At 53.0% G+C, this 17,923-nt stretch overlaps 1 protein-coding gene across 1 annotated transcript in view; it reads left to right on the top strand.

Annotated features, from left to right (window-relative positions):
* Positions 1-15,387, top strand: part of EHD3 (EH domain containing 3) — a 28,141-nt gene extending 12,754 nt beyond the window's left edge. The window contains exons 3-6 of the mRNA XM_080683717.1: positions 2,484-2,581; positions 9,688-10,100; positions 10,770-10,934; positions 13,288-15,387. Of these exons, the coding sequence (XP_080539843.1) occupies positions 2,484-2,581; positions 9,688-10,100; positions 10,770-10,934; positions 13,288-13,815 (1,204 nt within the window). The 3' untranslated portion in view covers positions 13,816-15,387. The remainder of the gene's footprint in view (positions 1-2,483; positions 2,582-9,687; positions 10,101-10,769; positions 10,935-13,287) is intronic.
* Positions 15,388-17,923: the final 2,536 nt, after the last annotated feature.

Genomic DNA, 17,923 nt, shown 5'->3' with positions numbered 1-17,923 from the left:
AACCCAGCTCAAACTAGCTTCAGCAAGATGGGGGATGTATTGTAGAACACTGGGGTGTACCATAGAACCTCAGGAGCAGAATGTGGCTGAGTCTCAGGTACAATGGACACCATGGGCTTCGACAGGACAGGGGCTGTGTCACTTACTGTTCTACCCCCCTTATCTGGGATAGTGCCAGGCATGTAGCAGGCACTCCATAAATATTTGTGGAACTGAACTGGACATGCTGACAACCATCGTATTGGATCATGTCATTCTTTGGCTTAAAGCATTCTGATAGGTTTCTACTGCCTTCAGTATAAAATCCAAAATTTCAATGTGACTTTCAAGGCCCTTGTGATCTGGCTTCCCGCCTCCTCCCTGTCTAGCTTCATCTCTGGCCACTCCAGCCTTCCTGTCCTCGCCTCAGTGATGTGTACCCACAGGAATGGTGCAAGCTCTCTCATTTCTGTGCTGCGTTTGCACCTACTTCTAGTAGTTCCCCGGGGCTGCCACTCGGTGCCTTAAAGCAACAGAAATGTGTTATCTCATAGTTCTGGAGGCCAGAGCTGAAACCAAGGTATAGCAGGGCCATGCTCCCTCAGAAGATTCTAGAGGAGCACCCTCTCTTGCTTCTTCCCTCTCCTGGTTGCCCAGGTGTTCTTGGTAGTCGAAGCATGATTCCAACCTCTGCCTCCTGCTTTATGTGGCGTCTTCCCTCTGTGCATGTCTGTCTTCACATGTGTTCTCTTATCTTATAAAGTGTTGTTTTATAGAATTGTACACCTGAGACCTACATAATGTTATTAACCAGTGTTACCCTAACTTAATTTTAAAAAGGACACCAGTTTTATTGGATTAGGGGCCTACCCTACTCTAGTATGATCTCACCTTAACTAATTACATCTACAGAGACCCTATCCTATCTAATAAAGAGGGAATATGCTAATTGACCATCATACCCTCACAAAGATGGTGGTGCCCACAGCCAATAAGGAGGGAATATGCTAATTGACTGCCACACCCTCAAAGATGGCGGCGCCCACAGCCACAAGATGGTGGCACCCAGTCCCCTCAGCTCCGCTGGGGCAGCAGGCGTGGCATGGTCGGGCCCGCCCCCAGGTGGGTCTGACTACTCTGTGCACCTGTCTCCGGAGTCCCCCAGTCCCCTCAGCCCCGTAGCCACCCAGAGCCGGCCTGAGGCGCAGGCAAGCCATGGATGGCGGCTGCCCAGCCGACACCCGAGGTGCAAGCAAGCTGCTGATGGCAGCTGTCCAGCCATCCAGGGCCGCCAGAGGCTCAGGTAACTAGGGCCAGCTGAGGCTTGTGCTGCCGGCAGTGGCAGCAGCAGAGGTGTGATGGAGGCATCGCCTTCCCCTGACCGCCAGGTCGCCTCCTGCCCCTGAGGGCTCCCGGACTGTGAGAGGGGGCAGGCCGAGCTGAGGGACACACCCCCCCTACTCCAATGCATGAATTTTCACGCACCGGGCCTCTAGTTTCCAAATAAGGTCATATTCTAGACCCCCTAGGGGTTAGGACTTCAACAGATCTTCTTAGGGGACAAAGTTCAACCCATAACACTGCTCTTTCATTGTTACCCCTTATCTCCAGTCTGGAATACTGTCTTCTCTCCACTACCCATCCACTGATACACACATGTGCGCACACACATGCACACACACACACACACACACACACACACACACACACAGGCTTCCTGCCTGCACTCTTATCTGCCTGGCAAATGCTGATTATCTTTTGAAGTCTTAGTTGAAGTTCGGCCTCCTCTGTGAAGCCCCTCCCCCCCCCCCACTTTTTTTCCCATGTGTCCTGCATCTCTGCCATTTCACATAATATATCTGGAAGAGTAAGACTCCTTTTTAGCTTTCACCAAAAATGGCATATGATAGAGAAGGCTAAAGTAAGAAGGATGTAAGTTAGATTTACCAGTGTGTATGTTGAGACTTCAGGATGTAACACGATAAATGTTTCCTTGAATAAGGCTTGACTGCTATCCTAATAGCAAAGTTTGATATTTGGATAGCCCTTCGAGGCCCAAACAAATGTTTCTGGATGGTGTGACCCCTTCATCAAGGCCAGTTCCAGGGCCGCCACCTCCAGGAAGCTGTCCTGGACTCCATCTCTCCACCTTGGATCTCCCGAACCCTTTGCCTGGCCTCCCTCGGCTTGGCCACGTGCATGCCTCCTCTCCTCACCAGACTGGGTTCCCTGGGAGCAGGGCTCGAGTTCTGGACATCTTGGTGTTCCTGACAGCAGGGGTCACAGTGTAGGACCCTCCTGCCCAGGTTCCCCTGGGAGCTTCCTTAGGTCTTGGGCCCAGCATTGGGGCTAAGTCTGACCTGGAGCTGGGCGTCTGCATGGGAAGGCAGCCAGGTTTCTGAACCTCGGCCCCCGGGCAGGGAAGGTAGGCATGAGGCTGAAACAAGGGTGTGTGAGGCAATGAGAGGACAGTGGCTCACCTCGGACTCCTGTCATCCATGCAGGTTCGTGTGTGCCCAGCTGCCCAACCCCGTGCTGGAGAGCATCAGCATCATCGACACGCCAGGCATCCTCTCTGGGGAAAAGCAGAGGATCAGCCGAGGTAGGGTCGGCGGGCTCTGTGCTCTGTTCTTTCTGGTATGTTCTCTTGCTTCCATACCAGGAGCGAGGCCTGCAGGGCCTTGCTGTCCCCTGATGAGCCAGTGCTGCCCCGTGTGCTGTATGGGATGGTCCGAGGCAGTGGCCAGGGGACCAGGGTGGGTCTACTGTGGCTCAGGAGACGGCTGGCCTCTGTCTTCTCCTCTGTAAAAGGGAGACATCATTGTCTGCCTTTCCTCCCTCATCGAGGTTATTCATGCTCCAAGTGACACCTAACGCGGGCCAGACCCTGGTTGCTTCTGAAGTCTCTGCAGTCTCTGCCCCAGAGCTTGCAGCTCTGCAGGGGCGGCGGGCGAGGCAGAGAACTTCAGCTCCACAACGTGAGGACAGCATGCTCTGGGCCTGGGGACGGGAGCTGGGATGTGAGAGCACTTTGAAAACTGCTCACTCCGGACAGAAAGGGGGTAACCGCTCGTTAAGGAGGTCGCCCCCAGGGTGGTTAGGAGCTGGAACTCGAGCCAGACTGCCAGGGTTCCAAGCCTGCCTCTGCCACTTCCTGGCAGCGTGAACTGGGGCAGGTTTGTTTGCTCTGGTTGGTTCATCTGTAAAGTAGGGAGAAATAATTCTATCTACCGGATAGGTTGTTTGAGGATTAAAAGAAATAATATAGATTAAAAGCCTGCCTGGTACATAGCAGTGCCCAGTAAGCATGAGGTGTTATAGGTCCTCACCATCATCATCACTGCTTTTTACAGCTAGACTGATGCTGTTCAAAGCTCAAAACGGCTGCTCTCGGCTCCTCACCCCCAGCCGCCCCTGCCACAGCGTGTTGTGTGCCCCGGGTGACGCCCCTACCCTCTCTGTGCCCTGTATCTCTGCCGAGGAAAGCAGATGAGGCACACCCGTCCGATAGTGGAGCTGGGAGCTGAGCTAGAGCCAAATCAGCACTCGGAAGTCAGCATCCGGGAAGGAACTGGCTTCGGCCTGGCAAGAGCTCCCTGGGCAGCGGCTGGAGCTCTCGCCTCGCCTGAACCCTTAGCTGGCTGTCCGCTTCCCTCGGCCCCTGTGCTCTGTGACCCAGACAGACTGACAGGTGTGTTCTGCAGGCTCTCTGTGCTACAGCAGGAGGCGTGGACACCCCCTCCGCCAGGGCACGGCCTGCCAGGGCCAGAACCCACTCCCCCAGGCTGCGCTTTTTCCCACGGGCAGCCTGCCTCCTCCAGGTGGCTCCGGAGAGCCAGACTTCAATCCCTAAAGGTGGGTGGCGCCCGCACCTGCAAGGCCAGTGCAGCCTGACAGGTGGGTCTGGAGGTTTCCAAGGAGGCTGGACTCAAGTTCAGAGATGGGGGTTAAGAACCTGCACGGCTCTCAACAGGTCACGTTTGCCCCCTGAGCCTCGCTGTTCCCGTGTGTAACGAGGAGTAACGACCCATCATATGACCTTGTGAGGTCCACGCATGGGAACATGGGCATCAGCTCTGGGTCTGGATCTCAGAGCGCTCCCTCCTTTCCCCTGACCTGCCAGCCAGGGCCACCCGCTCTGCAGCCCCAGGGTCATCTGTGTGCATGGCCTCCCTGCAGCTGTGGGTGCACAGCCTGTGCAGCTGTGTGTGGCTGCCCTGCTTCGGGAATCCCTGCCTTCCTCAGCTCCTGTCCTGTTCCATTCTTTCTCTACCCCTCTGCCTTCTCTCCTGCCTTCATCTTTAGGCCTCAGCGGCTGCCCTATGCAGATTGAGTGCTTGGCCATCTTCCTGCCCTTCCTATCCTTTCCCATCTCACGTGACTAAGCCCCACCTTTGGGAGAAGTGATGCCCCTGAGTGCTACCCAGGCCAGTTTGTTCGCTGCCCTCCTGCGTCCAGACTACAAGTGCAGCTGCTAGCAAAGCAGCCTGTGGTGGAAACCGGAGCTGGGAGCTGGGCCGCAGCACTGCATCATCAGCCCGGGCAGTGCTGACCTCAGCTCTCCAGGAAATCGGTGGGGAGGGTCACACACTCCCAGATGTCAGAGCACCCCAAATGAGGAGGGTTTCCAGTGTACAGAGTCCCTCCTCTTCCTTCCTCACAGAGCTGTAGAAGCTGGAGGCTCCAGCTTATACCTACACACATATACACCCACACTCATATACACCCACACACATAAACCCGCACACTCATATACACCCACACTCATATATACTCACACTCATACATCCATCCATACACATATACACCCACACTCATATACACCCACACTCATACATACATCCACACATACACCCACACTCATATACACCCACTCATATACACCCACACACATAAACACCCACACTCATATACACACCCACACTCATATACACATCCACACTCATATACACATCCACACTCATATACACCCACACACATAAACACCCACACTCATATATACCCACATACATATACACCCACACTCATAAACACCCACACTCATATACACACCCACACTCATATACACCCACACACATAAACACCCACACTCATATATACCCACATACATATACACCCACACTCATATACACTCACACTCATACATCCATCCATACACATATACACCCACACTCATATACACCCACACTCATATACACCCACACTCATACATACAGCCACACTCATATACACCCACACTCATATACACCCACTCATATACACCCACACTCATATACACCCACACTCATACATACATCCACACATACATCCACACTCATATACACCCACTCATATACACCCACACACATAAACACCCACACTCATATATACCCACATACATATACACATCCACACTCATATACACCCACACTCATATACACACCCACACTCATATACACATCCACACTCATATACACACCCACACTCATATACACCCACACACATAAACACCCACACTCATATATACCCACATACATATACACCCACACTCATATACACTCACACTCATACATACATCCATACACATATACACCCACACTCATATATACCCACACTCATACATACATCCATACTCATATACACCCACACTCATATACACCCACTCATATACACCCACACTCATATACACCCACACTCATACATACATCCACACTCATATACACCCACTCATATACACCCACACACATAAACACCCACACTCATATATACCCACATACATATACACATCCACACTCATATACACATCCACACTCATATACACCCACACAAACACCCACACTCATATATACCCACATACATATACACCCACACTCATACACCCACACTCATATACACCCACACTCATATACACACCCACACACATATGCACCCACACTCATATGCACCCACACACATATACACCCACACTCATATACACCCACACACATATACACCCACACTCATATGCACCCACACTCATATACACCCACACTCATATGCACCCACACTCATACATACATCTACACACATATACACCCACACTCATATGCACCCACACACATATACACCCACACTCATATACACCCACACACATATACACCCACACTCATATGCACCCACCCTCATACATACATCTACACACATATACATCCACACTCATATACACCCACACTCATATACACCCACACACATATACACCCACATTCATATACACCCACACACATATACACCCACACTCATATGCACCCACACTCATACATACATCTACACACATATACATCCACACTCATATACACCTACACTCATATACACTCACACTCATACATACATCCATACACATATACATCCACACTCATATATACATCCACACATAAATACCCATGCTCATATACACATGTGCACACACACATCCACACCTCCTTCCACACACACACACCTCCCACATGTGTGTACATAGGACCAAACACACTTTATCTGGCTGTGGTCTGGGGCCCTCAGAGCCTGGGTTTGGTCCCAGGGCAGAGAGGCACTTCTGCCCTCCCTTCAGCCAGCCCAGGGCAGGGAAGAACCCCCAACCCTGCACAGGGGTGTGGGGAGCCTGAAATCCAGGCCACATTCTGCTGCACCCAAGCCTCGTGCCTGGCACAGGGCTGTGTCTCCCCAGAAAAAAGGCACCATTGTGACATTTGCAGAGCCTCCCCTGGGCCATTGGGCCCCATGGAGCTCCCAAGGGCTCCGCAGGCCTCAGGCTTCACAGGAAGGAGGACTCAGACCCCAGGCCAGAGCTGGACAAAGTGTGGTCCTTGCTCAGGGTGTGGCCCCATTGCCCAGGCCAGGGGTGGTTATCTTGCAGGGTGGGAGAAAGCGGGGGACATCCCAGAACCTGGGCCTGGGAGACCACGAGCAGCAGTTTTCTCTGGATGGAGATGCACTGGGTGGGCAGCAGAGGGGCAGGGAGGCATTCTGGGAAGTGACAGGATGTGCCCGGCCCAGGACTCATTACTGGGAAGGAGCAAGGAAGCAACAGCAGTGGGTGGGTCCCGGAAGCCTGAGTGTCCTCTCACTGGGGAGCCGCATTTCCCGGCTGCTCTCAGCTAGAAATCCCCACCGGCCCCACCCTGGAAAAGCAGCCCCCGGACGTGGAGCTCACATCCCTCTCAGTAAGCCCCTTCCTGCACAGGTGAGCTCAGCAGCTCTACAGCAGGTGAACCGCTTGCCCAGGTCTCAACGCTGCAATGGGAACTCCGGCCTCCTGACTCCCAGTCTAGTGGCTTCCCAGCACATTTTCATGGAGGTGGGGAGTAGACATGAGGGCAAACTCATCCCCTGGGGAAACTTGGAGGGTCTGGGCTGACTCCACAGCCCTGGCCTGTCCCTGGCACCCTTGCTGGAGCAGGACTGGCACTTAGGGGCCTCCTGGGCCTCACACTGGGACAGCAGGAGAGTCCCGATGCCTTCCAAAGGGCTTGCTGACAGCCTGCAGACTTCTGGAAGGCATGTAGTGTGGTATTTGTTCCCCGTAGTCATCTCAATTCTTCCCACGTTTTGGAAATCGATGCCTTGTTATTATTTTATTTTATTTTAAATCTTGAAAGAGATTTGGGGGGAGGCAGAGCAGGACCATAAGTAACTGCCTGTTCTAAGGGCTCAGGCCTCTGGGCTCAGCCTGGCACATGGCTATGAGCACGAAGGGAACGTGGACAAGAGTCAAGGATCTGGGTTCTAGTCCCAAGTTTGCCACCACCTAGCTGTGTGAGCCTGGGCCAGCCCCTTAACCTCTCTGTTCCCTCTCCCTTCCCTATCAGATGTGTATGCCCTGTTTACCCCTGGCTTCGGCAGAGTTATGAGGATCAATGAGATTGTGTGGCTGAACATGCAGAGACATGTGCTATCTTATCCCCTGCGTTTCTCTTTAGACTGCGAAGGAAGCCAGTGGGTCATTAAGGAGCTGCCTTGCTTATGTGGCTTGTCTCATTGATTTCCTGCTGCCTGGCATTACTTAGAAATATTCTCTTTCCAGTCGGCTGGAGCCTGGGGGCCGTAGGGAGAGGCCCAGGTCCCTGCAGGCTGCCCAGTCTCTGGGCCGGAGCCTGCAGTCCAGATCTCTTGGAGCCAGCGGACTTGCTGTAAGCAATTCTCTTGGGGCTCGAATCTCCCCCACCCATGGCCATATCTTATGTCACGAGCCCTCAGGCTGCTGCAGGTGCTCTAGAGCTCTTGTTATGGGTCTGAGAGCCATTCCTGGGGCCAGTGAGGGAAAGGGGGCCTGTCACTGGTGTCCTGTCCACCCCAGGCACTGGGGCAGAGCCTCCAGACTCAGCGCAGCCCCTCCCTCTGCAGTCGGATCCTGTTGCCGTAGTCCTGCCCTTGACCCCTCATTAGTCAGTTGTTGTTATCCCCATTTTACAGCTGAGAAAACTGAGGTTCAGACTTGCCCAAGGCCACACAGTGAATACATAGGAGAGCCAGTCCCATGCCCTTTTCCTTAGTGGCTCCAGCACATTTCAGCTGTTCCCACTCCTGGTTGTACATAAGCCGAGTCTAGGGCACAATGAACCAGTTAACTGCCATACATCCAAAACGGAAACCATCCCACACTCCACAATATTTTGAATTTAATTTCGTCTATAGACGCTTATGGCATACAAACGATTCCATACCCATCCTGGAGGTTGCCCTGATTTTCTGAGCCCTCTGCCCCCTTCCTGCCCACAGTTCTGAAGGACTGCCTTTGGGAGGTGAGGGCAGCCAGTCTACCAGGCTATGCCAAAGGGACGATTAGAAATAGCCAGGAGCTATCCCTGGGGCGGTGCAGGAAGGGGAGCAGGTGCCAGCTGCAAGCTGCAGGCCTCCCAGGCTCTGTGGGGGCTGCTGGCTGGGCCTGTGCAGTGAGCAGGGCAGGGCAAGGCAGGGCAGGGTAGAGCAGGTAGACAGGGATGTGGCCAGGTGCTGGACTGCTGTCCTCGTGGCATGTGCAGGGAGCACAGGGACCCATTGGCCAGGTGCAGTTCTGGCCCCACCCCTTGCCTGCTGTTTAACTCTCACCTCATCTCTGAACCTGTTTCCTCCTCTGGAAAGTGGGAATGATACTCCTCACCCCACCTATCTCAGAGGGTATTGTGAGGGTGAAATGAAGGTGTGCTGTAACCATCTTGCCCGCTGGAGCAAGCACTGGATCTGGGGTTAGAGAGCTTTGTACCGCGCCCCACCACTGCCTCCTACAAGCGGGTGGTCCTGGATAAGTCACTGGGTGACAGCTTCTAGGTGGCACTGACAATATCCCTGCCTGGTCACTGGGCAGAGCCTGGCCCCCAAAGCACTTTCCTAGGCCCTGCTCCTTAAGAGAGAGGGCCGGTTTCCCTGAATCAAAAGACTTAATAGGACTAACGGTGCTAATAATAATTAGCATTTATTGAGCAGCTACTACATGCTGAGCTTTCAGTATATTTAGTCCTCATAGTTCTCTTAATGAGGTACTATCAGTGAGCCCATTGATAGATGAAAATGCTCTGACTTGGAGACACAGAGTAACTTGCTCAAGGCCAAATAGTGAAAACAGTGGAAGAATCAGAATTTGAACCCAGATCTGACTCCCAAGATGGTATTATTTCTACTGCACCTGGTGCATCTCCCCAAACCCCTAGCCTGTGCCCCAAATGCCCCGCCCCCTGACTGTCCCTCTGCCGGCAGGGTATGACTTCGCTGCTGTCCTCGAGTGGTTCGCCGAGCGGGTTGACCGCATCATCCTGCTCTTTGACGCCCACAAGTTGGACATCTCTGATGAGTTCTCAGAAGTCATCAAGGCCCTCAAGAACCACGAGGACAAGATGCGGGTGGTGCTGAACAAAGCCGACCAGATCGAGACACAGCAGCTGATGCGGGTGTACGGGGCCCTCATGTGGTCCCTGGGGAAGATAGTGAACACCCCGGAGGTGATCCGGGTCTACATCGGCTCCTTCTGGTCCCATCCCCTTCTCATCCCTGACAACCGGAAGCTCTTTGAGGCTGAGGAGCAGGACCTGTTCAAGGACATTCAGAGTCTGCCCCGAAACGCTGCCCTGCGCAAGCTCAATGACCTCATCAAGAGAGCCAGGCTGGCCAAGGTGAGGCTGCCCTTGTGGGGATGGGCAGCATGGGTGGCACCAAGTGTTTGGGGAAGCGGGGTTCAGCTGCAAGAGCTACCTGCAACCTTGAGCATTGCCTGCCCATGTGAACATGTCCTGTAGCTACTACGTCATGAGCTTCAGCCATGCCCACACCAGCAGCCGGGGCAGGATACGGGGGTTGATATGATCACAGGCCCTGGGGTCAGATGGCCCGATTGGAGCTCCACTCCACTGTTTACAAACTGTGATCCCACCCCCAGCAAGGCCCTCAGTCTCTCTGTGCCTGTTCCCTCACCTGTGAAATGAAAGGGTTGGAGGATAGAGTAGAATCAGAATGTAAAACCCTTTATTGCCATGCCGGTGTCCTTAAAAGCGCTCAGTAAATGTTAGCTATTGTTATTGTCTTCCTCATGAGCATCATCTCCAGTATTACCGTCCCTGCTATTGCCTTGACCTTAACCTCCCCACAATCTCGCCTTTCCCCTGAGACCTAGAAAAACAGCTCAGTGCTGTAAGAAGTGAGAGAGCAAGAGCATGGACAGAAATTATTTCAGAAGTAGGAGCAGGAGGAGGAGGGGTTTATGGGAAGAGATGGATGAGAGCCACCAAGAAGAAAGGAATGGATCGAGGTCTTGATCAGAAGCGTTCTCTCTGCCCATTTCTCAGGTCCATGCCTACATCATCAGCTCTCTGAAGAAGGAGATGCCCTCCGTGTTCGGGAAGGACAACAAGAAGAAGGAGCTGGTGAACAACCTGGCTGAGATTTACGGCCGAATCGAGCGGGAGCACCAGATCTCGCCTGGGGACTTTCCCAACCTGAAGAGGATGCAGGTAACCAGGGTCTGGGGCTCCAGGACAAAGGGCAGTGAGCAGCCTGAGTATGGAGGTAGCCACGCAGGGAGATGCCCTAGGTCTGTCCTTCCTGGTGCTGTCACTGGCCTAGCAGGTGTCATATCTGGGGCTGGCGAGAAATGTGGAGCCCCCGCAATCCTAGTAGGACAGGGGTGTCCCATGATGTTTGTGGTCTGTACCTCCGGTTCCCTAGTCACAGCCACCACATCATGTGAAATAGGACAAGTCACCTAATGAAGGTTCTCCAGGCCCTCAAGTACGTAGGAGTGACGGGGGACATAAGCCATGGAGAAGAAGTCTGCCCAGGAGCGTGCCATCTTTGGAGCCCACTACAGGCCCCTCTCTTGAGCCAGGGACCATCACACATGGTGACTCATGTCAATCCCCAAATCAGCCCTCTGCAGAAGGCCTTTTCATCCTCCTGTGATGGATTAGCAAATTGCAATTTACAAAGATAATTAACCTTCGCAGTTAACTGCCTGCAGTTTTCTGAGTGTAGTATTCCCATGGCCTGCTAATAGAAAACCCAGGAGCTGTCCCCACAGTCCAAGCAAGAAACTACCTCCCCATACCAACTGAATCCTCTCTGAGCCTCTGTCTGTTCATCTGTAAATCAAGGCCCCAGACATACTCAGCTATGGATGCTGTGAGCATCCGTGAGATAATATTTATAAGGTACTCAGTACAGAGCCTGGCACAGACTCACCCTTGAAATGACGTAAGATGTTACCACCAGGGAAGCTGGGTGATGAGCAAAAGGGACTTACCTATCCATGTAATTTTTGCAACTTCTCATGGCTCTGTATTATATCAAAACACGGAGTTTTAAAAATCAGAGAATCAGAGAAAACATAGCCGCAGATGTAGCAGTGATACTGCTTTTGCTCTTGTTGCTGACTTCGATCTGAAGCTTGAGAACCAGTTTCTCAGCTCAAGACTGGGGTTTTAGAACTCCCTAGAGTCTCAAATAGACACTTCGAGTTTCCTATCTGATTAAAAAAATAGACATTCAAAATATACATTTGTTCATGTATCCATTCATGCCAATAACCACCTACCACGAGCCGGTCACTAACTTCAGAAATTACTTTAACGTTACTTGTGTCTCAATCGACTGTGCCATGGAATGTGGTCAACTTGTAGTTTCCCTTTCCATTAAGAATTTAATGATCTGTAATCAAACGTTTGGGAAGATGATGTTTGAAAGGGACCATACAACCTCTTTTTTAATGTGAGAGATTCTTTCACAACATAAGTGAATTCATCTCTTGCTATTAGGTCTGCTGATCAATAAGGTAAGTGGCTGTCCTTTGGGGGAATGTATGGGGGGGGGGACGGGGGGACGCAGCCACTGTGTCCCTGGAAGATATTGGGAACCCACTAAACATACCTAGCTGTGGACAGAGATCCGAGGGACCTTGAGAGGTCATGCCCTGAGGGCAGGAAACAGCTGGTCTGCCCCTGCCCTCCTCCCCTCCCAGCCCCCACCGCCCTGGTTCAGCCTGTCCTTGAAGGGAGATGAGAAACGCCCAAGCTAACACTGGCTCTTGGAATGTAGCTGTGGGTGTTGGTGGAATTTTTCTGCAGTGAACTCGAGGTGCTTGTCCCCAGCCTATCCCCTGTGCACTGGCCTCTTCCCTGGGTCCTGAGGCCTAGCCAGGGCAGGAGCGGAGAGCTCTCACCTCGTCACTCCTGAGGCCCAGGGGAAGCCGGGCGTTCTAGACTCGGGACCTTTCAAAAATCACAACGACATGCAAAGTGGACCGTGTTTCTCTTACCGTGTGGCGGGGGTGTCGTGGGGAGGCCAGGAGGGGAGCTGTTGCAAAATCTGTGTACCCGCTACGTCTATTGTGTCAGGAGCTTCGAGAGGGGAGCCAGTCAGTGAAAACTCTCCCCAGGTGACTCCGATGAGCATCCTGATTAAGAAAAGCTGGGCAGGGTTGACCCTGGGCTTCTATTATGATTTGTTTTGAGCTGCCTGGGCCTCAGTTTTTCCTCCCTAAATGGGGATGAGATGTGATTTCCCTCCCTCAGAAGGGCACTAGAGGAGCCAATAAGACCCTGTAGTAAAAGCACTCTGTGTTTTCAAGTGTAACCTTATTAAAGAGACCCCCATGCTCCATCTCACTCTTTCCCAGCCCCTGAGACGGTTCTACTCTCTCCTGAAAAACCCCAACCTCAACACAGTGTGCCTTCTTTCCTCCTCCTCTCTCATATCTTCTATGATTTTGATGTGGCTCAGTTTGGCTTCAGGCCAAAGGGCTGTGAGCATCCCAGCATTACTCCTCCCACTGTCTTCCTGCCTCACCTCCTTTTCTCCCCCTCTCCCCAGGACCAGCTGCAGGCCCAGGACTTTAGCAAATTCCAGCCCCTGAAAAGCAAGCTGCTGGAGGTGGTGGATGACATGCTGGCCCATGACATTGCCCAGCTCATGGTGCTGGTGCGCCAGGAGGAGTCGCAGCGGCCCGTCCAGATGGTGAAGGGTGGCGCGTTCGAGGGCACCCTGCACGGCCCCTTTGGGCACGGCTACGGGGAGGGGGCTGGGGAGGGCATCGATGATGCTGAGTGGGTCGTGGCCAGGGACAAGCCCATGTACGATGAGATCTTCTACACCCTGTCACCGGTGGACGGCAAGATCACGGGTGCCAATGCCAAGAAGGAGATGGTGCGCTCCAAGCTGCCCAACAGCGTGCTGGGCAAGATCTGGAAGCTGGCGGACATCGACAAGGATGGCATGCTGGATGACGAGGAGTTCGCACTGGCCAACCACCTCATCAAGGTCAAGCTGGAGGGGCATGAGCTGCCCAATGAGCTGCCCGCCCACCTCCTGCCGCCATCCAAGAGGAAAGTTGCCGAGTGATGGGGGGAGGAGGTTCAGAGCAGGCAGGTGTTACAGGAGATGGCAGAGGCGGACACGGACACACACACACATGCACGCACACACACATGCACACACTCACGGGCACAGATCTTGAGAACCGCACAGCAGGTGAGAGGGATCAGCCATCCTCAGGTTTCCAGGCTGGACACAAGTTCTCAGCATCGGCAGAAGCACAGGGTCCCAGCTCCCAAGCCTCCCTCTCCATCCCTCTCTCCTTTCCATCTTCCCCCGCCCAGAGACCTGCCTTCTCCTGCAGGGAGTTCACCCGCCCACATGGCCCACCCACCTCCACATTCCCCGGACTCAGGACAGATGGAAATACTTTTCACTTAACAGGCGATTGACTTTGTTTTCTGAGCTTTCTCCCTGTCTTTGGCTTCCTAATATGAAATCTGCTCCGAGGCTGGGAGGTATGCGGGACGGGGCTGCTGCAAGGAGGGTGCGGGGAGGAGAGGGTCCCTGGGAATCAGGTCCCAGCCTTGAGGAGACATGGCTCTGAACTCCCTTCTTGCAGCCTAAGGCTCCATCTGCCTCAGCATATCTGGCTTTGAACCCCACCGACACTTTATTTCAAAGGTCCCAGTGAGAGGGGAGAGTGGGAAAGCCGGCGGGAACGAAAGCAGGGGAACTGCCTTGTCATCCTCTCCTCAGCCAGTTGGAGGTGGTTTCGTTCCGCAGATTTTGTGAGATTCGCGTTGTTTCCACCTGGCCTCTGATGTGTGGATGCCCAGACTCCCGGTTACCCAGCCCCTCCTGTATGCCAGGACCTGTGCTCGGCACTTTACAGACCTCATCCCGTGGGGCCCAAGGGAGTATGCATTAGTGCCCCCATTTTTCAGATGAGGAGTCTGAGACTCAGAGTTTAAGGGACCTTCCAAAGCCCCAGAGGTCACACATGGTGGAGAAGGATTCAGAGCCAGGGCCTCGCTCTTCCTTCTGCCTCGGAGATGTCAGCATCGCTAGCCCACGACCCGCCACGGAGAGCGGGGCCAGCAGCACTTGGTGGGCCATCCGTCTGGCCATCTGTCACATCGCAGAAGCAAACCACGCCTTCTGGCTCTGCGCCCCATGTTCCTAAAATTGCCGCAGTCCAACAGCGCCAGCGGGAGAGTGGGCCTGCCTGCTGGATGCTGCTCCTGCCTGTCCCTGCTCCACCTCCCACCAGAGCTGAGTCATCCCAGCACAAATGCAGTCACTGGCTATCACATGGGACCTCGCGCTGACTCTCAGAAAGACAGCTCAGAGGTCTGAGGTGGCCCCGGCAGGGCCGCCAGCAACTGCAGTGTCCTCGACACATTCCCCGCCCCCCTCCCCCCCCAATTCTCGGTGCCCTGCTCCCGCCTCCATGGTCTCTCCCCTGATTTGCTTCGTGGCCACTGAACCAGTCACTTTGTATGCTATGCTCCTACTGTGATGGAAAAGAAAAGTATAACTTATTTTATATCTATGTTCAGACTCGAGAGAGAATATTCTATGTATCTATGATGTGCCCACTACTGTAGTGCGTTTGTCATTAGTGTTCATGTTAATACAGCACAGTTATCCTTTGGTACCCAGAGCCTCATTCCATGGGCGGCCAGTGGGGAGGGGCTGGGTTCTTTCCTGAGATCCCTGGTGGTGTCTTTTGCAGGGGATTGGGCTGCCGTGGCAGCATCCACATACCCCACTGGCCTGATGACTGCCCCTAGGCCACCCTTGTGGAACCACCTCTCCCTGCCACTCTGCAGTGGAGATGGCCCTCAAACCTCTGGGCTTCCTTCTGCACCCACACATTCCTCTGTCTCATGATGTGAAGGGCAAAGGAAGGTCAAGGCAAAGAGGTCTAGCTTCCTCTCGCAGAGACCATTGGCCAGCTCTGTGCCTCTCTTTGAGCTGAAGGAAAATGGGAAGGAGACAGCAGAGGGGGGTGAAGTTTCTGTCTTTTTATTTTAGAAGGAACGGGGTATCAGTCCCCTCGTCCCACAGCCACTTGGACACATGCACCACCTTCCTGCCCCGCCTCTCTTCCCTCCCTTCTCCAAGACTCCACCCTGGAGAGATCTAGGAGGCCTGGGGTTTCTGTGTTGGCACTTTTCCCATCTCCCGAGAAAGAGGAAATGGTGCTCAAGGCTCCTCTCAATGGCTGAGGGACAGCTGAGGGTCACTTTCTCTGGGGCTGCCCCTCTGGCTCTTGCTGCCTTGACTTTCTGACCTCTTGCTGGCTCTGGGGTCCTAGGGAGATCGTGTGCCTCAGCTGGGAAACATTTAATAGAAAGCAGATGCATGCCATGGCGGTCTCACAGGCAGGAATCCCTACAGACCCCACTGTGCTGTGGCTCCATCCCCATGCACCACTCAGCCGGGGTCACAGAAGTCGTCAGATATGAGGAGCACACCCGGCACCACTGCCCCAGGAAAGCCTGCTCCTGGCATGAGGGCTACCTCCTGACCAGAGTCTAGTTGTGTTCAGGGACACCGCTGGTCATGGCAGGGCCTGGGCCTCCGAGTGCAGAGGGGCAAGAGAGGGCCCTAAGACAGCCCCACTTCCATCTGTCCCCTCTGTTTGAAGAGCTTGTGTTTGTGTGTTAGCTCATCAGAATTAGCAGAGCTATCTGGGGACAATAGGCTTGTTTCTTTTCCCTAGGAGACATTAACTGGTCTCTGTGCATATTTATTTCTTTACGCTTTAATTTGCTCATCCATTCAACCATCTAGCCATCCATCCGTTCTTTCTTTCACTCAGAACATCCTGAGAGCCTCCCGCAGAAGAGGCCCTAAGGTCAAGATAGAGATTCCTTCTCGGAGCTATTGAAAAACACTTAATAAATGCCATCTGTGCAGTAGGGACAATTCCAGATGGGTCAGACCAAGTTCTTGCTCTCAAAGAGCTCACAGCCTTCCAGTTAGGGAAACATTTATACATACATTGATAATACAAGGAGGGACCAGGACAGAACCTGGGGTGGGGGTGCAGGAAAAGTTGGGGCACCTGAGAGTCATAAATGGCTTCAAACTTACTTAGGAGGAGATGGTCAGAGAAAGCCTGTGGTGAGGGTGGGGCACATGAGATGAACCTAAGAAACCTGGGGTCTCCCTCTTACGCCTACTGGCTTCCTTCCCTAACCAAGGAAGATAGGATTTTATACAAAAGTAAACACACAGCATCCCCAGACCACAAAATCCTGCCAGACTCAGAACCACTGATGTGCTTGAGGAAAAGCATCATTCGAATTGTGTCTCTGGAGACTGCTGGTGTTTCACAGGCCATTCTCAAGTAAAAATGTTATCAGTGTCTTTAAAGTTGAAATTCCCAGTGGCTGGAGGAAAAGAAAAATGGTGATGGGGGAATGTCAGCTATTCCAGCTGGAGCATGAGGGGGACGTGGGGATAGAAGGGGCACCACTCTCCCCTCGACCTCCCGCTGGGGTAATCAGTGCTGTTCATATGTGGGTTCTCGGGTCCTCTTACAACGGGAGGACTCAGCTTTCTCCCCCTTTACCCTTTACCTCTTTGCACACAACATGCCACAATTGCCTAATCCTCACAGCTTCCAACTACACGGTAACATTTAGTCTAGTCCAATGGTCGGCAAACTCATTAGTTCGCAGAGCGGCAAACCGCGGCTCATGAGCCACATGTGGCTCGCGAGCTGCGGTTTGCCGACCACTGACCTAGACCATCATGACCAAGAGACCTGGTCAATTCTTCCAATAGCAAGTGTAGAGGAGAGAAAGTCTAGGAGACTGAGTTCCTGCCTTCCTAAAAACCGAGGCCACCAAAGCTGAAGTCACGGGTGATTTGCACAAATCCTCTTGCATCCGAGCCACATTCTGCAATGTCCCAGATCTGGCCCCTCAACATCACCTTTTAAACTGAATAACTTTACACTACTGGAATCAAACACTGCTGGGCCTTGTCTTCTTCTGGCAGTAATAAGATTGATTGGGCATTTGTCTATCTAGACCTGAAACAGAGTTGTGTACAGGTCAGAAAGAGAAAAACTATAATTCTCAAACTCCCTTGCAGCCAGGTTCAGGATGTGATTCCAGGCCCTGCCAATCACATGCACAGAGGAAGAAGAGATGGAAGAGGGGATGTGGATGACCTA

Source organism: Plecotus auritus (genome assembly GCF_963455305.1).
Source record: "Plecotus auritus genome assembly, chromosome: 8".
Lineage (NCBI taxonomy): Eukaryota > Metazoa > Chordata > Mammalia > Chiroptera > Vespertilionidae > Plecotus > Plecotus auritus.
The sequence above is the reverse complement of the archived record's forward strand: the minus strand, read 5'-3'. Positions and strand labels throughout refer to the sequence as shown.